General features: G+C 41.0%; 1 protein-coding gene across 2 annotated transcripts in view; it reads right to left on the minus strand.

Annotated features, from left to right (window-relative positions):
• NECAB1 (N-terminal EF-hand calcium binding protein 1) overlaps window positions 1-21841 on the minus strand; it is a 68119-nt gene that overhangs the window by 36233 nt on the left and 10045 nt on the right. For both annotated transcript variants that reach the window (XM_087735068.1, XM_087735060.1), the window contains exons 3-4: window positions 14855-14963; window positions 289-314 (exon numbers count right to left, since the gene is read on the minus strand). In XM_087735068.1, coding sequence (XP_087591194.1) covers window positions 289-314; window positions 14855-14963 — 135 coding nt within the window. The remainder of the gene's footprint in view (window positions 1-288; window positions 315-14854; window positions 14964-21841) is intronic.

Below are 21841 nucleotides of genomic sequence, written 5' to 3' on the forward strand. Positions count from 1 at the left end.
AATAAGATAAAAGTTAGCTATCTTTACATCAGAACAGATCTTGAAGCTTGGAGAATGTGAAGTATTGATTAGGAAAAATATTTTCAAAGCAATTTCTGCATGCAATGGATGACAGAGTCTGAAAAGATTATAAGCTATCTGTATTTTCCCAGGAGTTCTTTCAATGGAAATTATTTTCTATTTGAGCTACAAAGATTAAACAGAAAAAAAAAATCATATCACATGGTTGTTTACTTGCACAGGGCTGCTGCAGGCATAGATTAAGTTCTTGTCCAAAAAGGAACTTACCACAGAGCTCTTCTGTGTCAAGATTGCTGGAAAGATAAGAGTATAGAAGGTTAGTGAGCTTAGTAATGTTTTTTGTTGGATTGGTAAATAGTAGGACTCAAAGATTAGCCTGACTGGGATATGAAGCCACCCTGCCTAGGCTGTAGCAGGAGATGTGAGTGCCTGGCTCTTGCTGGCCTTGCTCTGCTGCCTAAGGGAGGCTTGTCCTAAGCCAAAGGCTGTAGCTGTGCTGCAGCCTTTCTGAAGCTGGCTGCAGGTGCAGCCTCCCTTCCCAGTCATGTTCCCACTGGTACCTTCCTACTTACCAGAAACTCTCTTTGCAGTTCCTCACCCAGGCTTTGTGCATCATGGTGCAGAGTCACTGCTCCTCAAGCTTCACACATTTGGTCCCAGTGCTGGCAGAAATCCATCTAAACATCAGAAATTGTTTCCCCCCCCCTTTCTTCCTGTACTCTTCTGTGGCTGTCATGCTGGACAGCATGGCCTGGAGAGCTTGGCCCTCCATGCTAAATGAGGGAAAAACCCCAATAACTTTCTCCTGTTTGCAATCCTCACTGTGCAATAGTGCTCCATGGGAGAGACAGTACAGTAAGAGGATAAAACAGACATAGACTATCAGCATGCATAGTTTCTAAGACTTTCTGGCCATACAAGACCATTTCACCAGTACTAACTTCAGCAAAATTAGTGATGTGAAAAGTATAGCTGTATTGTCATATTCCCATGCCAACATTATATAAATACATAAATGTATGCAAGTATTCGATACAATTCAAAACTGTTCACTTCAAACAGATTTCATCTTGATCAACTCTTAAGTGGTATTTTCTCTCTTAAGCAATATTTTCCTCTCTGAGGCATTAATAGTCAAAAGAAAAAACATTTGACCTACAGCTCAATTCTGAAAGTTAGCATATTGACTTTCTTCCGAGGAGGAGAAGAAACTGATTATTAAAGGAACTTAAAAGCATGAATGTCCTTTTTTAATCTTGCTGAGGGGTCAATATTGAATATCTGATTGCACTTAGAATTTTTTCACTTATCTTTTTAATGGGATTTTTTTATTGACCTTTTAATAGAATGATGACACAGTATTATCTTAAAGTCACTTTCACCAATGCTAACTTCCATACATCTGGCTTTTATTTCATGAGGGAGAAAAACAGACAGAAATTGCAAGATCCTGGGTTGTCACAAACTGGCATACTTAGGGCTATAAAAAATTCTGAATGCTTTTAATTGATGATGTAAATGAGATGTCCCCACAAATTTTATTAAGTAAAGGTGACCTTATATGCATTTGAACAGGCCAAGTTGGATGACTGCAAATGAGTCTTGCATCTGATTTTTCCAATGACCTTGGTGGCGGGTATAATGAAATTCATAGTCTATAAGAATTGGTGCTAAAGCTGAGAAACTTAACTCTTAGGTCAACAAAGTATGTCATGGGAAAAAGTGTCTGTGACTCCTTAAGGCTGTTCACTGCAGATCACTATGGCATCAATGATCAGATGTGTCTGACCAACCACTTCTGCAGTTCAGCAGTCATTTTTGGAACAGTCCAGGCGTTCACTCCTTGAACGCAAACCGAAACGCTGAAAGCTGGAAGATTGCCTCAGCCAAAAAGCAGTGACAGATTATGATGATGTTAAATGACAGGAGTTTGCTGTTATGATGCCTACTCTTTGTTCATTGTCCCTGCATTTTCTGCCACTTCACATCAGCTGCCCTAATGCCTTCTCTTTCTAAAAGACATTCCTGCATTTCTTAATGTACAGCTTGATAACTGTGTTTAAAACAGCCTTTCACATTGTTAGCCAGTCAAATTCATGCTCTCTTTTCAAATTTCATATTAAAATCCAGTCTGATCCTTGTTCTTCTGCATTATCCTCAGCAGTGTGTAGCGATATAGTAAGGGAGTGGCTTGGAGGCTTTCAGCATTGCTGTCATCAGAACATTGCTGTTAGTCCTATTGACAGGGGTGACACAGCTGCAAATGGAAAAGTATTTAGGTGCTGAATTAATTTTCAGTTAGAATTGGGCACCTGAATAACAAGAAAATTATTGTCCAAAGTGATTTGTGCAGCAGCTGTCAGGAAGCCTGTGACAGAACATAGAAATGACATCAAGAGCATGGATTTCAGTCTAGCATACTCATAATATTTCCTTCTCTATTATAAACACCCTCTGAGGCTTCATTGTTCTTGGCATCCTATTTGAAGGGGATGCTGTTCTAGGAAGGGAGACTAATTTTGTGTCACCAATTATTTCATTCTCTTGGAAATAATAACATGCTGCTTCAAACACAGTCTGAACAAACCTAGAAATTCTTTTTCTGTATACAAACAATTCTGAGCTCCCTGCAGGATGCTACAGAAACAATTAAAGAACTTTGGAATATATTTAATAGTACAGGAGTGAGGTGCACACCAGAGAGCTGTTTCTGCAACTCAATACTCAGGTTTATAGTGGGCACTTGTTCATCATTTCAGTGCATACATATGCCAAGGATGCTTCTGCCTAGACCTATAATCTGGCAGTGCTGAACATGTTATTTGCAATATTTGTTGGATGACTCACATCCAGGCGCCAGCGCTCCACTCATGATAGGCACCTGAAGCTAGGGTGCAGCCAAATGCATTCACATCATATCAGCACAATCATTTTTTTAAACTTCTGCTCTCAGTTTGTTTTCTGACTACTAAATGTAGTCCTTTTACATATCTGACTTTGTGTCTAAAATGTTCTTTACCTAATAACATGAACTATTTTTAAAGGACTGTTACAAATATTCCACTGAGCAGTCCTGATCACTGCAAAGCTGATCATACCCATTGCTCAGTGACAGAAACATAAGCAAATTCCCTTGAATGAACTGTGGCAAAAGTGCTTATTTGTGGTGCCTCTGGAAGTGGCCCAAAATGTAGGAGTGCAAAGCAGCTGTGATCATGTTTTTCTGCCCACCAGTCAGCTGTGGACTGGGGCCAGCCAGGGAGGAGGGAAGGTTAAAGCTATTCCACCCATCTGCTGGTGTGAACCCACCGATCCACAGCCCCATCCACTGACCTGACACATACCGTTCTCTGGTCCGAAAGGCACCTCTCAGCAGAGGTACCAGCAAAAGATCTGCATATTTTCCCTGGACCACAAGAAGAGGCAATGACATCTCTTCAGTACACGAATTATGTATAAAGTATGGACTCTGGCATCTAAAGCAGTTATTGTATTGAAGAATCCAATACCATATGAAAGACTTCATGAACTAACTTAATTTAGGAAATTCATTGCCATGACTATCATAGCTGGAGAAGGATAACACTTTCTTCTTTGGATATCTCTTCATTCTCAGATATGAGAAGGATTTATTTCAGAGGCTTGAACCAACTCTTTTTTTGGGTCTCATTTGCATGTCTCTGCTAAATTTGGTTTTAGGGAGGAAAGGTTGAGGCTGGTATCTCCTATTGTTAAGCAGAAGCATATAATTTGTGACTGAAAGGAATTAAGTGTTACTTAGACTGTGCAAGGGTAACGGAATAGTCATCCATGGACAATCTCAGCCAAAAAGCCGTAAGCTCTTTGCAACAAGAGAGCCTGCATACCATCCCACTTCAAGTCCACAAAATGAGATAAGTGCTCCAACACTACGGAGGGTATTGTGCAAAGGAGTCTTATGTGTGCATTTCCATTTTAAAGATATTCTTCTTCACAGCTCCTTTGCAACAGCAAAGACCTTTTTGTTCAGGTTTGTTCAAGGTTTCTTACCAGTGGAGGCAAAACTGCCTTTTGCCATCAGTAGGATGTGGTGCTGAGACAAGCCCAGGTGTTGGCCTCTTGCCTCAGAAAAGGGAGAGGAGGAAGAATGGGCAAAAGTGGGAAAGAGCTCCCGGGGCTGGCCCCTGGGGAGCCAAACTTTCCACTGCCCCAAGGATGCTCCTGTTTTTCAACCCCAGGACTAGCTGAACTGTGCACCCTCTGGTCTTTCAAAGGCAGCAGCCAGCTTGGCTTTCTGGGCTTTGACACAGGCAGTGGGGTTATGGCTGTTTTAATGTCCCACATTTTGCTGCACTAAATTGCCTAGTTTGCTTATGCTTAGCTCCAGGCCAAGTGATAACTTCAGAATCATCACTGCTCTGTGTGTGGCAGGACTACAGGCGAGAATAAAGTTTTCTTTCCTGACTAACAACTCTTCTGAAAAAGAAGACCCTAGTCCTTTGCATTAGGCAGTGATTCACAGGGATGCAATGACTACATAGCTGGCTAGCCACCTTAATCATCCCAGCTATAACAGTCTCTGTGTTGCTAAAAGAGTCTTAATACTATTAAAAGTTGCAGTGCATGCTAAAATCTGTAGAGAACTGTACAAGGGCTGCAGAGCTATGATTTTTTTTAGCAGAGTCTGAATGATACCAACCTAAACGAGTAGATAAGAGGCAACATCATGGTGGCTCTTTAGCTACAAAGAGCGAATTTGTTTTCACCCCAAAGATGATAATGTTTCAACTTCTGTTTTTGTCCCAAAATGATTTTTTTTTTAAAAAACGTGAGATTATTTATTCTTACACAAAATAAAATGTTTATTTTGGTTTATTAAACTCCTTGGAAATGCACATGTTGATAGAGATACCAAAACTGCTGTGATTCTCTGGGAAACCCAGATTATGGAAGGGACTAGGCCCTCAAACTATGCTTATGATTAAGCAGTGAGCTCACTGCTAGGAAGCCAATGTCATCTTCTGAAGAAATGAACTGAAATGAAACATTCTAGGTCAGCTGCATTTAGGTCAATGCAATCGAAACTACTCATTACTGTTTGATTTTTCCCAGTGTGAGTGATTATCATTTTTTTCTGCAGAAAACTGAATTTCCCATTAAAAATAACCATTCATATGGAAAATTTCCAAGCAACTCTATTTGCAGCTTGTCTGTCTGAACAGAGGATCTGTTAGCATCAGGACTGTGTAAATCATTCTCAGTGTACTTATTTTGTTCAGTCATGAAATACTAAACTGTATAATCAGCTCATTCTGACCAGTATCTTGCCTTTTTCTCTGTACTTCATTTCCAAACTGATTTCTGTAGCAATTGTCTTGAAAAGTCTGAGAGTTAAAGCCAATAGCTGCAATTATGTCTCTTAAATAGTAGCAAACACACCTTTCTGATGTCAGCGCTGCACCATGTGCCTGAAATTCTTATTTAATCTAAAGGATCTAGTTTTTAAGAAATGGTCAAAACCCAATGTATTCTTTGCCTCCTGCAATTGTTTGCATTCAATAATTCCTTTTTAGAAAAACCACTTTTCACTCATCTGCAGTTCACCCAATTAAAGAGCCTGTCTGTATGTCATGCTGTTTTTAGTAAATCTTTTTTCCTCATTGTACTTAGAAGTTCATTATTTTTTTCTGTGTACTTGTATTGAACCATGATAGATCAGCAATAGCATGAGACTAAAATATGCCTTCCAACTGAAACAAAAGAAAAGCATCCAAGGCACAGATAATTACTATCCTTAGACTCTTGTTAAACTACTGAGGATTTGTCATTATTATCTTTACAACCAGAGTCTTGAAGGAGGCATTGTGGTCCCATATAACATGCATTTCATTTTAGTTTCAGTGCGCAGTACTGGGCTGCAGGCTAATGCAGTCGGATGGTTACAAGGTTCCCATGATTACAAGGATAATGCTAACCAACCTCTTGCTCTCAGACATCAAATTGGCATCCTTTTGGAGTTTGCTATTAGGGCAGATGATTTCAGCATTTCTCTTTTGACCCAAGGGAGAAACTAGGGCTTCTGCTAATGAAGACCTGGGCAGGTAGCAGGGAGGTGGATTTGCTTTGGGGCTGAGTCCTAAATGTAGATGGCCATATGTGTGCTGGGTGTCCAACCTCCCCTGCCAGGCAAAGGAGCCCCAGTGTATTCAATGGAGTTGGGTTTTTTCAGTACACCAGCTAGCAGGAGCCCGAGTAGTTGGATATAACATGGGCATCTAGTGTTGTTTCAGATGCTCTACCATTTCTACCACCACCCATGTCCCAAATGCTTCTCCTGTGTCATCCTGTCCACCTTGGGCTGATGTCTCAGGTAGAAGCATCTTAAATGCCTTATCCCTGGGCAAGAGTGCTGAAGCCTATGTGAGCAGAATTACTTCTTAGGTGCCAGTGACTTCATGGACTATGAGGGAGCCTTAGATGCGTGCAAGTGTAGATGAGTCTCCATAGTGCCAGGTCTCATCCCTACATGTGCAGTACATGCAGCATGACAGACTCTCTCAAATGCCCAGCATAAGCTTGGTGTTGCAGGTGGCCGAGGCTCTCAGGTCCTCACCAACCTCATCTCTGGCTTGTGCATAGTTCTTTAACTTGTGCCACACACAAAGGCTTAATGGGACCTCCCTACCTTTGGGAGGTTGGCTGTGCCCCAGGTCTGTCTCAATAGTTTTAGCATCCCTCCTACCTTGTAACTAAGTTCCTGGCTGAGGATTTCACTTTACCAATGAGAAGTGAGAAAAACAAGTCTGATTCCCCACTGACTCATATGAGTCAGTAATCAGTGAATCATTTACCACACTATCTCTCCAGCAGTGCTGCAGACTGAATCCCCTTGAGATCCTCTACATACTCTTAGTTTGTAACTTTGCCAGATCTTCTCATTGTCTTCTGAAACCTTTTTCCCTGAAGATGCCATTATGCAAAAACAATTTCCATGAAAGTTATGAGTAGGGGGAGGGAAGGGAGAAGGAAGTGTAAAAGGGAGGTTTACATTTGCAATGACTGCTAAAACCTATTTGCTAAAGCATTAACCGTGTCAAGGATTCTTGCTCTGCTGCAACATGGGCTTGTCAGAGTTAACATTAAAATTAAGCAGGGGCAGATTTACCAAGGAAACGAGCTGTAAAAGCATTCACCCCATAAGCCACAAATTTAAAACTTTTCCTGCATGCTTCTCTCCATGTATAAAAAGACCTGTGCTGCTGATACTTTTCTCTACTTTCAGTGCAGTTATTCAGGCAATGACACATGTAAAGAAAACAGCTATAGTTCTGCAGAACTATCTCCTCTGAAGCTGAACTGTGATGTAATACTCTCTTGCATGCAAGCTGTTTAGCACTCAGTAAAGGCAGATGTGAAGTCCAGGTAATGTAATCTATTAATTGTTTAGAGCATGCTAACCCCACAAGTTAGGGTGTTCTGAGTTGGGATAATTGGGAGTTTATATAGTTTCTTCAGCAATATTACAATCTCCAGGCAGCTGCACTGAACATATATACACGCTGGATTTAGAAACCAGATAAGAGCTCATAGAAATGTTAAGATACAAACTAGGTAGTATGAATGATGCACACATTAAAGTACTTAAAATATCAAGTTTACAATAAAAATGACTTTTGTTCCTGATTAGATGCAAATATGGGAGGAAGATCTTCATATTTGGATTTGGCATATACATTATGATTTAGTGATTCAAAAGAGCCAAGAAATGAAATAGCAATGGAAATAACACCAAAAAATTCTTCAATATTTTTCAAGTGGAAAGTCAGCAAAGCCAGTTACATCCATGATTCTTCTTCCTATTCAATCTGTAAAATATTCTTGTGGTCTAATGTGCTCTTAAAAATAGTGCTTAGGAGAATAAGTGAAGAAACACAAAGCTCAAGGTTGCAAGACAACTCCGCTCTTCTCTCCTGAGCCTTAAAGTTCTCAGATATTGCTTTCATAAAAGTCTGCAATTTCTGAAAATGTAAAACGTTTCTTGTAGTTAACATCACCAGCTTACTTCTATCTTCAGGTGGTTTTGAGCATTAGTCCCTGACAGCCTTTGCCTTGAGCTGCGTGTATGGCTTTACACTTGTGCCATGATAGTACAAATTGCTATGCAACTAAAATGAGTGTTTCCTCTTCACTTGATAGAGGAGTTAATAACCAGGATGCTCCAAGACAGCAGAGCATGTGGGTCTTCAGCTTCAAAACTACTTCAGCTATGACCTGCAGACCATGTCCTCCGTGAGCTGTGTGTTGTCACCCTCCTTTGCCAGCCTTGGGAAAAACTTCTGGTGCCTTTGCAGCACCTGCATTTGCCTCCAACACCCTTCCCATTGCTCCCATCAGCCCTGCAGAGCCTTGCTGAGCACTGTGTAGCTTGGAGCTGAGGTTGTGGGGGAAGAGAGGGGTGAGGAACCACACTGGGTTTCCTTCACCCTCACAAAACTCTTCCAAAAAAGTTAACTCTGCTTTCAAGTAGAGTGCATTGAGGTTTTTTTGAGGTCTCAGGACAAGCACTGACAAGCTCCCAACTGTGACATTATAGATGTTTAACACAGATGTCACATCAAGTATGTGTCAAATCAGGAGGCAAAGATAAGCTCTTCCTCTTGCTCCTTCCCTGCTCACAGCCATGCCCTCATGTTGGTCTAACTTGTACTGTGGTGGCTCGGCTCCTACTGAGCACGCTGTGGGGATCCACCTTGGTCTTTTGATGATACTTTCAATAGAGCTTAAGATGTTGCCCAGATGCTTATAGTGTGCTTATTTCTGGGCTATCTGCAAAACACTTAAACCATTATGAATAAGGGGAGGAGAATCATTGTACAAATTTAGGTTGAAGCTTAAGTCTTTAATAATCACTGCTCTTCATTTCTTGCCTATATTTTCCTTTTTTTTAAAGGGTCTTTCAATACGAGACACTACTTTGCAGTAGATGCAAGTGCTAAGTGCATACTAGGAAACAAGAACCTGCAGACCTGGCTGTAACAGCCCAGACCTAATCACGGCTGCATAACACAAAGCCTTTTCTTACACTAACAGAGTGAGGCCATCTGAGTGGGAACCCTCCGTAGCTTCTTTATACTATTTAATGGTATGTGATTGAATAGGGATTGCCCAAGGTTTCATGAGATCCTGGAAAGCACATATAAAAGTGACTTTCAGTGGAAGTCCAATGCCTAATTGGAGCTTCAATCTGAAGTAACGACAATACTGCATTTAAGTAAGAATAGCTAACTGCTATCCCCCTAAAGCAATCACATTGTGCTGATTACACATCAGGAATGCTAGTTGTATGGCCTAATCAAAGCATTCTACTGTCTCTTTATGTAGCTTTTGAAGCACAGTATCTCTGAATAATCAGAAGTTGCTTGTTTTACTGAAGAATGTTAAAATTAATTTAATGTATGAATTAATTGTTGGTATTATCTCCCTGCCTTCTTTACCAAACAGGAGACTGACATTCACTGGATCACCACAGTGGCCCATTGGCCCAGTGTCCTCTTGTTTCTTTGTGGTCATAGGAGGCTTTAAAAAAAAAAAACAAACAAAAAACAACTTATGTTAAAGCCTTGTGAACAGGTATGAGCTAGTCTGCCCATGGGGGGAATTTCTGTGTAACTCTGTGTATCTAGCAGTTGGCCTATGAACTAATTATTGTATTGGCTTATGGTTCAGTGGACAGAAGACCGTGCCACAAATTTAATTGTTTACAATTTATCTTTTTGATAGCCAGTTCTTGCAAGTATCATTCTTGTATTAAAACACCTTCAGGAAAGGTAAAACATCGTAGCAGTACTAATATATAGGAAAAAATAACTTCCTTTTTGCATGGACACACTACCTAATTTGGTTGTTTAGATAGTGATAGCATCATTATTAATCAATGTCGTACCTGATATATATTAACTTAAACATTTGTTTCTGGCTCTATCAAAAGGAAAAAGGAACGGAAGTTAAAAAAATCAGGCAATCAATTTGTACGGCATGTCTTTACTCGTATTTATTTACTACTTAAAATGTTATAAAAAGGTAATGTAGATTTTATGAAATAGAAAGGAAAAAATAGCCAGTCTACAGATAAGTATATTCATAAATTGCCAAATACATGTCCAAATGATGTACTGAGGAAAGATCCTTAGCTAATGCAAATTTTCAGTAAAAGCAATAATCTGCCCTGAACAAATAACCTGTACTTTAGAATCTAGACAAATTGTAAATATAAATTCATCCTGGCATAATGAACTCCTATTCAACCTATCTCTGGGAAACCTTATGCGGTGGTAACTAATTCCTACTCATCTTTTTTCCTGGTGATTATGGTCACTGCAGTACCAATTGACTCTTCTTTTACTTTGGAAAAAGATAACACCTTTCTGCACCAAAGAGCAAGGTGCAGAGATCATAGTCGGTTAGGCAGACACAACCTAATTACTGGGAAGTTAAACCCCCTATTATTTGCCCTGCTATCACACTGAAAATGGTAATTCTCATTTTAGCAGTCTTCCATAGCTTATCTATCTGCTTTGTAACAGATATGTTACATTAGCTTGGCTTGGCCTTTTCAAAAGTTAATAATCTCCTAAATCTCTCTTCAAGACTGACAGTAGGACCCATGTAACAGGGGTTTTTAATACCTGGTTAATTTACTTCCCTTGAAAGTGTTAAGCCACTGTAAGTCTTTTATGCTTTCAATACTTTTGAAAGACTGCCACAGCAGAGCTGAGAAAGGAATTCAGTTTTCCTGAGCTTGTGGCCCATGGGTATCACCTGAAGGCCACCTCTCCTTTTTTATCTTCAGGCTTTGAAGTATAAACACTCATGCACACAGACAGTGAGGTTTTGAATGCTGGCAGAGCTAAAGATTTAATGCAGGTGGAAACAACCCAAAGTCTGCTCTTGTGACAAACTGGGTATGAAATCTTGATCTACTGCAAGAAATGATCTAGTGGATCATGACACGCTTCCCTAACCATTTGTCCTAGGGATTTAGGAGTAGTGTAAATCACTGCATAATCTCAATGCTTATGAAATATTTGAGATAAGGAACTACAGTCTGCATTTTGTAAACACTGAAGTGAAGCAGAGAGAAGATAAGTGATTTGCCCAGAGTTTGACAGAATCTGTATTTTAACTGGATAAGAGAGACAAAATAATCTGTACAAATATCCTATTAGATACACAAGTGAGTAGAATTTCTCATCCTCCTCTACTAAAAACCAGCCATAAACTACTTGGGAATTATAGGCACAAACTATTATTTTCATTTCATTCCCTTTGGTAATTTTCAAGTGAAAACATCACAAAATAGGTAGTTTGGGGATTGTGTGATATGTTCATGATTCTCCTAATGCTTACATTACAAAACTTCCCAAGGTTCAATGAACACTTTGCTACTTTTCTTAGTCAGCTGGTTAATTTGAGACATTTTACATAATCTGACCTTTTCAGCAAATGCCAGCGAGTAAAGTTTTTGCCTCCTTGTTATATCTGCTTCATGTGATTTTTGCTGGAAAGCTATACTAACAAGCAATTTATATGATACTGTCCAAGCTGTCTCTCATTGCTATCTCCATCTGATATTTGGCATGCTCCATCTTGCTGCCTGCCTGATGACAGGGTTCTCAAAAGCTTTCAAAGGTGCTATGGGAAAGGCTTTAAAATGTATTTGCTTCTGTTAAAGAGAAAGATCAAGTGATGTAGAATACTTTTTAACTGATAAAAGGTTTAGTGCCTGACTTTACAGCTGAAGACTTCATGAGAAAACATATTCAAAAATCTTCTTGTTGCTGTTTTAAATCTAACTTTAAGCATGTTTTCTTATTATCTATATCTAGGTTCTACTCTATAACAAATATTAACCAGTCAATAGAAAGCACCCTTTCTTCTGGTTGGAAAAGGTAATTTAGTAGGTTTTCTTAGTCTTCCAGCTGCTCAGTTCCCTGAAATACATGAAAATATGATCCTTCACAGTATGTAGTCTCTGTGGCTTTTGTGCCCTGCTTTTTCCCAGGCTTTTCCTGGACAGTGAGAATGATCTTTCTCTCAGATGGCTGCTGTGCCAGTTCCATTACCTGTTCTCAGTTAACTGTAGCATTTGACAAAGTTGCACCTATTCTTCAGGTATGCCTATCTCCCAGGAGGAAAAACATAACGTTATTCTTACTTTTCTACATATTTTTCAGGTCTAGATATTCTCTGCTAAAGAGAAAAAGCTTTACAAATAATTAAAAAAATTACAAATAAAAATATTTTACAAATTAAGAAAAGCTTTACAAAGAAATGAAAAATAGATGTAGAACATCTGTCTCTTTTCGTAGAAATCTTACATAGTCATCAAGGATATTTGTCCTTATCAGGATGCTCCTTGACAAGTGCAGACGAATGGAATCATGGTAAAATAAAACCACTCTCATGCAGATATGTGGTACACATGAAGTCCAAAGCTGTATGAATGAGTCTTTGGCTCTGAAATGAGTCTGTGACTCTGTGTTAAAAATTTGTGTGAAGGCCCTTAATCTGCTAAGCAAATTCCCGTGGTGTTCTAAGAAGCATGTGATTTAATCTTGCTAGGATTAGGTAGACTGCATGCATTGTATTTGTTGAAGATCATATTTGTTTCTCAGTCTTTGCCACTGATTTTAAGAAACCTGAGGAAATTAAAATGTTACACTTATTTTTTTCTGTACACAGTACCTATTTATTTAGCAGTATTTCTGCAACCTTCTGCTTTGGATTTATATGTATTTATAAAAGTTCTTATCTCAACCCATGAGTTTTCTGACTTTCACGCTTCCAATTCTCTCCCCTATCCTGCTGGGGTGGCGGGGGGTGAGCAAACAGCTGTGTGGTGCTTAGTTGCTGGCTGGAGTTAAACCACAACACATCCAAAGGAGAGAAAGCCATATGAGAGTCACTGTCAGAAAGAACTGGCCAAGGGGAAAGGCCTGTCTGGAGCTACCTGGGGCAATGTGCAAGTCCTAAAGTATTAAGGTGATTGCCAAACTCATGCATCTGAGGAGCAAGGCTTCTAATAGCTCACTGTGAGTTAGTGCCTGGATGTTTACGAAGCAGATGAATTACATTACAATTTCCCTGTGGAAGGTAAAAAACCCAGAGACACAGTGGAGTTTAGCATTGGATAAGAGAAGGTCCTGTTACACTGCTCCTACCTTTTCTTGCAGTAAACATAGGAAGCAGGGCTGTGATAGCATCTTAATACTTGTTGCTCCACCATATGAAGCAATACTGACTTACTTTGTACTTGCTTCTTGTAACCAGAACCACAACTCATGCCATGATTATCACATGATGTCTTCATAACCTCTTAGCAAAAGCAATAAATGGCCTCTCCTCAGGACCTTTACCACAGGAATAGTCTGATTTAAAAACCACTAGCTTAGTAACACCCTCCTAATTAACAGTAAACAGGAGCCCTGCTGTGAATAACTATTGATGGCCAGAAAGCAAATAAAAAGGAAATTAATTCTCTTCAGTCATAAAATCATAGGATGGTTGAGGTTGGAAAGGACCTCTAGAGGTCATCTGGGCCAACCCCCGTGCTCAAGCAGGGCCACCTAAAGCCAGTTGCTCAGGACTGTATCCAGATGGCTTTTTAATATCTCCAAAGATGGAGACTCCACAACCTCTCTGGGCAACCTATGGCAGTGCTTGGTCACCCTCACAGTAAAAAAAAGTGTTTCCTGATGTTCAGGGGGAACCACCTGTGTTTGGGTTTGTGCTCATTACCTCTGGTCCTGTCACTGGGCACCACTGAAAAGAGCCTGGATCCTTCCTCTTGGCACCCTCCCTTCAGGTATTTATATACATTGATGAGATCCCCCTGAGCCTTCTCTTCTCCAGGCTAAACAGTCCCAGCTCTCTCAGCCTTTCCTCATATGTGAGATGCACCAGTCCCTTAATCATCTTTGTGGCCCTTCTTTGGACTCTCCTCCAGTATGTCATGCCTCTCTTGTACTGAGGGGCCCAGAACTGGACGCAGGACTCCAGGTGTGGCCTCACCAATGCTGACTAGAGGGGAAGGATCACCTCCATTGACCTGCTGGCAATACTTTATCTAATGCAGCCCAGAATACCATTTGCCGCCTTTGCTGCAAGGGCACGTTGTTAGCTCACATTCAACTTGGCATCCACCCCGTGTCCTTCTCTGCCAAGCTGCTTTCCAGCTGGGTGGCCCCCAGCATATATTGGTGCATGGGCTTGTAGCTCCCCAGGTGCAGGACTTTGCACTTCTCCTTGTCGAACTTCATGAAGTTCCTGTCAGCTCATTTCCCTGTGGCCTTGTTAAGCCCAACCAAGATGGGGATATCCAAACAGCCTAAGTGACAGCACCAACACAATTACCATGCCAGCACCAGACAGGATGGCTTTTTCTGCTCTTTACTATATATGATTGCTTCATTTACTTTTTTTTTCCTGCTCAACATCTGGTCCAAGTATTCATCTCATGTAATGAATTAGCATAGTGGGATCAAGAATTGAGGAAATCATATTTAAGCCTGAAGGAGCCCACAGCCCCTTGTCCTTTCTATCATAGGTGGGGAACACAGAAGACATCCAGTTTCTACCCTATGTTCTCAGTACCCAAATCACATTTATTGGAACAAGCAGGTATTTCTCCCAGCTTTAGAAACACTTCACTTGTACAGTTCAGAGCCATATGACACAGACTAGCTTCCCTGAAGCAGCTTTCTTCTTAGACTTGTTTTCTAAAATCAGCCTGATGCCTTTTTTCCATTCTCAGGTACAGAGAGTAGCACTGTAATTGTAAGAAGGGGGCACTTACTCAGTATTGTGTGTATCAATGGTGTGAAAAAGTTCATGCAGTTCTTCTGCACTCAGAACTCCATCAGCAAAGTAAGCTTTGAATTCATCGAAGGACAGTTTTCCATCATCTGAAACAATGAAGAAATGGAAAGTGCCTTAGTTTCATGTATGGTTTTGCTTGTTTACTTCATGCAGTAGAACAGGAAACTACTAAAACCCTCTAGCTCTTCAGATTAAATGTAGAAACGTTACATATTTGATCAATACACAGAAATAACATAGAATCATAGAATCGTTAAGGTTGGAAAAGACACTTAAGATCATCGAGTCCAACCATTAACCTAGCACTGCCAAGTCCACCACTAAACCATGTCCTCGAGCACCACATCTATCCGTTCTTTAAATACCTCCAGGGATGGAGACTCAACCACTTCCCTGGGCAGCCTGTTCCAATGCTTGACCACCCTTTTGGTGAAGAAGTTTTCCCTAATATCCAACCTAAACTTCCCCTGGCGCAGCTTGAGGCCGTTTCCTCTTGTCCTCTCCTTGATTGAGACTCAAGTGCACAATTCAATAGCAGCAGGGATCTGACCCTGGCTCTCCTCTCTAGCTAAGGGCACTAATCAATACATTGCACTGGTTTGCAGCATTTTGATTCTCTCTTTCTTCATAAAATACACTTTTCTCAAAAAGCTCTATGCTTGGTGTGCAATTAAAAAAATAAATTAAAAAAAGTTTGACATTCATAGGAAGCCAGCTTTGTGTCCTCTTCTGCTGGAAAGAATTTCAGCTCATTTTCTTAGTCAGCATAGAAAATAAATTTCAATTTGCCAGCATGTAATTCATCTGGAGATTACACCAAAATATAGGAATAGGAAAATTGGTTTGGACATATAGCAGAGGTCAGTCAAAATGGTCAGATGGATTTTCAGATGGAGTTTGAATTGGCCATTTAATATACAGGCCATTTAATATACAATATAATTGGCCCAACTATGAAGAAGTTTAATTATGAAGAAGTTTAATTATGAAGAACTTAGTTTTCTAAGTATCTGCTCTTCTCATTCGTTTGGGACAAAACCAGTCATCGCCACATGGGTCTTGATCATCATCAATAACATGTTTCTGTAGTTAGGAAGTGTCTACAGGACTAATGGGACACAGAGGGTGGGGAAGTACCATATGATAACATTTAGAAGAACAGTAATGGGATGTACATTAATTCAAGAGGATAAAGTCCTTATTACAATCTCTGCTACGTTATTTGGTGGAGTCTTTCATCTGTTTCTTAAGTTAGCTTTAATTATAGCAAGCCCTTGACTACATCAGGCAAAATCCTTGAGATGAGATGTGTTAAGCAGATTAATTCTTCTGGTATTTTCAGGATGTTACCACTTCAGATTGAGGCTCTACCCTCCTTTTGTCAGATCAAACTTTGCACAACCATCAATACTTTCTAAAGGGTATTCCAATAACTACTACAGCGTTTCATTGAAGAAGGGATCGTACTTGTATCTCACCTCACTTATGCATGTCTGATAATCCCAGAGAAGCTGCTATACAGCAGATTTTCCATGCTTTTTTTTTTTTTTTTTAATTAGTGACATCAGAAATGGAGAAAATGTGCTGCAATTTGGACAGCCTCTCCTCTCCCACTCACAGGGTGGCCATGGCTGCAGTGACAGAAGTGGCAGACTTAGGCTATTATCTGTTTTGGAAAGTAGGACTCTGGGGTGCAAGGAGCATCACACTTTGTCCACTCTGGCTGCTAATCATATCACAATGACTATTTAAACAACATATGACAGTCAGAACAACTATTTTTTTCCTGAGTATATGATTCAAGGCTGAGGAGAAGGAATCAATTAAAGGAAGATATATATGAGAATTCTGCATGCTGAAATGATCTAGAGCCTGGATGGGGCTTTGAATGACATTGTATAGAAGGTGATGTGAGAAACCAACCAATGCTTGTCAGCAGGATGTTGAAAAAATGAAAGAGAGAAGTTTGCAAATGGAAATCTGATCCCACAGAAGTCCATGAGATTTCATCAGGGATCCCTCAGCAACAGCTGACATTTGCTTCTGTCCTGAAGGACAACTGTCCTCTTTTCTTTGCTGTACAGGTATGACTTCAGAAGTCCATGGGTCAGGATGAGGCAAATCTGTAACTTCATTAAAACAGTTAGGGCAATTTGTTCCTCATTGACTAGTGAGTTTTAAATGCAAGACTGATAATCAGCAAAGAAAAGCCAAAGAAAGAAGATCCACCGCTTTTATTTAGAAGAAGTGTGAATGGTTAAACAGTAGTTACGTAATAAATTATCTAAACTGATTGACTCTTTGCATGAAGCATAAAGAATATTTTCAAAGCCTAACACTTCATAACTGTGTTTTGGGTAGCACTAAATTTAAGTTTACATGTCTCTTTCTCTTCCTTCAGTAACATACTGAATCACTCATGGGGCACTAAACCACTGTAGAGGATAAGACTAAGATGTCCTAAGCACTAGACTATTTTACAACATATTGTGGCCTAATTTTATAGTGGTGAAGAATCTATTATACAGGCAGTATCTGAATCCTGTAACTACATGCTGTACTGCAGTATGCAGATTTGAAGAGTAGAGCTGAGGAGTTTCCTCACTCTTTCATAATTTCTTTGACTTGAATATGTGGTTTCAAATATGTAATCTTCAAGAGGTTTCAAAATTGTACAAATTAAATGTCTGCTTCAACAAAAACATTTTGAAATGTTTAATATGAAAAGACAGATTGTAGCTGGAGATAATCATCGTTACGATCAAAATAAAATGTCAAGATCTACAAGAGCTAAAAACCAAGATGGCACAATGCTGTGTTGAAGGTAGGCAATTCTCTTTGACAGAGCTGCCATGGTTACCTAATTGAGAATCTAAATACATCTGCCATTTGGCACTGGTTACGGAGAAGGAATATCAAATATTGACCGTGTCGAAATGAGCTGCTTTTCACAGCTATGCTTCCTTTGGCTCATACAGATACAATCAATTGTTTAATCAAACTGCCTCTGCAGCTTTAGCCTTTGCTAGGAAGGGTGGTTTGCATGCAAGTTATACTGAACATACTCAAGAAACTACTGATTTTTGGCAACTTCCCTGAGATAAACATATTATGAGTTTATTCATAGAACAGTCTGGGTAAGACACAAAACCTGAAACATCTGTCTGTTTATCTCTGTTCTTCAGGGTCATTGGCTTTACATCAATCCAGAAAATCAATGATCTGCCGACAGCCAGATTGGGCACTTTAGCTATTTTCTTTAAATTTTATCATCCAAGAGCAGACATTGCCTTTTGCTTCATTGCTATTTATTCTCAATAACATTTTGAATGTCATTGACGTTGACTGACACATCACTGAGCTTGTTGCTGGCAAAACCCAAGGAGGTTTCAACCTATTCGGTTACTTACAGACTTCATACAGTTATGTTCACTGAAAAAAGCTCTGATTCTCCATGGCATTCCTCTGATTTTGTATGAGGATAACTGTTTTGCTAGTGCAGCTGGGGATTCAGCTCCTGGTGGCCCAGGCCACCCCTGCACTTCCTCAGTGCTCAGATGAAGCTCAGATCCAACCCTTAACAAGTGCTCCTTGTGCTGTTTAATTGAAGACACGTTTGCCTAGCCAGGTTTTTTTTTTCAAGTGTCAAGAATGGCTTTTATTTTAAAGGCTGCGTTACGCATCCTCAGCACCACCTCCCTGGGGCACACCTCGCTGCCCTCGGAGTGCCCAGATAAATACTGTCTGGTTTAAGTGCTTCAGAGCAGTTGAGCAGAAACCTCTGTTACAGATGCTTCAATCCTTGCCACTGGCAAAGCGACAGGGGATGGATGATTCATGAAAGACAAACTTCTCTGAAGCCATGCAGCCCTCAGACAAATGAACCTTCAGCAGCATTTGCCTTGGCAACGTTATCTCAAAGAAGCTGTTTTGCAAGCCTTGCTTGCTTTTGTGTATCTTCTCTGACATCTTTCACAAGCAGGATTTCTTCAAAAACAGGCACAGTTGCCTGTCCTCCTTGGAGCCAAAACACTCTTGACTGGCAGACAAAAATACAAACAATAAAATGAATGTCCCGATGTAGCACATGAAAGTTTAGAAATATATTTATGTGGTGTTTTAGGGGAGCCTTCCTTTGGGTTACAATTGCATTTTTATATTTATTTCAGTAAAATTCACCTCTCTATTGAATAGATGGTTTTATGTGTAAAATAGGCCCAAGTGATATCCCTCAGCCAGTCTGCTCCAGAAACACTAGTAATCTCCAGGACACATTCTGGATAACTTATAACTTCAATAGACAACGGTATATTTGACGGAAAGCCACACACATACTCTCTTTTTGAGTTGAAAGATGCCTTCAGTGAGTGAAAAGATATCAAGCAAATAATAAACAAGGGTATGTATGTATTTGGAGTCTAGGTGCCCAAAGACAATGGCAAATGGTGAGTGTGCAGCCAGTGAAGGAAGTTATGGTGGTGCAGAGGAGCAGAGATGTCTCTCAGAGATGCCAGCAAATGGTGGAGGGCAACAAAACAGCTTCCACTCCCACCTATTTCAGGCTTCTTGTTAGGACTGTGAGCCTTTCCTAGCAGTTAAATGTTCCTGTGGGATCCACGGAGGACCAGCAAAGCAGTCTTTCCATAGCATGAGCAACATCAGATGGAGCTCGTATGGCTGAATGGCAGCCCTAGGGCTTATGGCAATTGGAAGAGCCACATGGAAGAGCTTATGGCAATTAGAGGGAAAAACACCCACTGGGCTAAAGCTCATCCTGGGCTTCAGCTTGGCAGGATGGGATTTGGAAGGCAGAGCCCATGGCATTGTCCCGGCCCAACCAGACAGTGCCCAGCCTGCCTCCAGGCTGGCAATGTGCACACTGCCAGGGCAGTTGGTTTGTTTAGGGTCTGGGGCTCTATGAGAACAGTCCTCTGCCCTTGTAGGGCAAAAATTAGCAAAGGGAGAAGAGATAACAACAAGTGAAACCAATAAACAGAAAAATCCCCTGTGGCAGAAAGTATTTATTCCCCAGGAAGGTACAACAGGGACTAGGAAATGGCAGTGCTCAAAATGAAGCAGCCACTTCTGCCATGGGAAAGGCAAGGGCCAAAACCACAGCCCCATCCAGGCCCTCACAGTTCTCAATGGGAGCTGACTTCCTAAATCCCTCATGGGAGTTGAGACAGCCCTTTATGTCTTTTTGAAATCTGGCTGCCTTTGAAGAACTTAAAGCCTTGAAGTGCCTCACTCAGGCCACAGTCCCCTGCGTGGTTGAAGCAAACACAGTGGGAAGGCAGCATAAACGTGGGTCCTCCTCCCAGCTCACCTACTCCTGGGGACTTGCTGTGTGACTTGCCTTTTTGGAAAGAACTGATAGTCCATATCTGCTGTAAAAGGTTTGTATCAGAGCACTTGAGTGCTAAAATATTGCCCTATACACAAAGAAAACGAGGTAGTGGGGACACACACATGACAACAGACATGGATGTTCTGAACCAGATGCAAAAAGCTGAAAAAAGCCTGATTTATTGGCACACAGCACATAGGCTGGAATCAGACTAAGGAAGAGCTGCCAAAATAATAAATTTCAGTGTGCCAAAGAGTATGCTGATAATATCCATTAGGTCCCAGGCATAAGGGGTTGCATAAGAAAAAGCACAGACATAGACTGAAGCTTTAAAGATTCTGGGCAAATGCACTAAGCTTTCATTGACTCTGATCTGTATTGAGTGTTGATATAACCAGAAATAATGATTTTGAGCCACTATTCCAGCTGTTATGCTGGAAAAGCTTAGCACATGTAACCAAGTGGTCCCAAGGGGACTAGGCTAACAGGGAGAGGGTTTAGATTTAAAAGAAGGCATTTTGTTTTTACAGAAATAATAACATTTGGAATCTGGAGCGCAGAGTCCAGCCCTGCAGCACCTGAAGGACCGAGGGAGGTGGGATGGGGAATCCCACCCCAGGCAGTGCCTGGGCTCTGAAACAGGATCCAGGGCGGCGTCTGCAGTGGATCCAGATGGTCAGGAAGAAAAGAGCAGCATGGCAAGAGTCCTCGGAGGCTGTGCTACAGGGGTTTTGCCTTACAAATCCATTTTACCGGTACTGATTGAATAATTTGGGAGCTCAAATCAGCAATGCTGCAGTTCAGAGAATTTCTGTGCTCTGACTCCCGTTTAGAATATATGTTTTGTAAAGTCATCGGGTAAATGTATAGCTCAAACGCGGCCACTACGATGTTAAGACCTGGCCTTTCTGGATATCATGGCGCATAGAGCTTCCCCAAGGGATCCCTGCACATAGCTGTTTTTCTCAAGGAAGGGCACACAAGAGCTGGGTCACCCTGCCATGCTGTGACATATCTGGCCAGTCCTTGTGTATGGCGGGGAGAGCCCATGTGCTGCTGCAGCTGCCACCGTGCAGCACTGCTGAGGGAAGTCTATGGGCTAGCTGAAGACCTCATGAGATGCCAAGCTATTGTGGACTCAGATTAGGAGATACTGGCCGAGGAAAAAATGCTGAAGTCAGGGACTTGCCATGCCTTGCTTTGGTGTAACTCTAAAACTGTTCTTGAAAAAAAGTTTAATCCCATAGGTGGCGATCTTCAGAGAGCCTCCAGGCCAACTCTGATGGTTCACATTAGGGTGAGTCAAGAGATCCCCTTCCTGAGGTGCTTCCCCTGCCTCTCCCAGGCGTATTCACTCAGTCCTCTGGGGTGGCTTAAATTTGCATTCTGGGCTACAAGCTAGAGCCACTGAGAAGTCACCATCTGAGGACTGCTGTAGTGAGGCAGCATGCACCTTGCCAGAGCTCACCTGGAGACACACAAGCAGACACAGATGGTAAAAGACTCACCTTCAAAGTCAGTGTTTGTCCTGCAATGGCACTGTCAATAAATAATGAATATGAAAACACCTATTTTGATCTCTGCAAGACTGACTCTAGAGTGAGTGTTGTGAGACTT

Source organism: Nipponia nippon, unplaced genomic scaffold, assembly GCF_047370975.1.
Source record: "Nipponia nippon isolate SJK-2023a ecotype South Korea unplaced genomic scaffold, ASM4737097v1 scaffold_1, whole genome shotgun sequence".
Classification (NCBI taxonomy): domain Eukaryota; kingdom Metazoa; phylum Chordata; class Aves; order Pelecaniformes; family Threskiornithidae; genus Nipponia; species Nipponia nippon.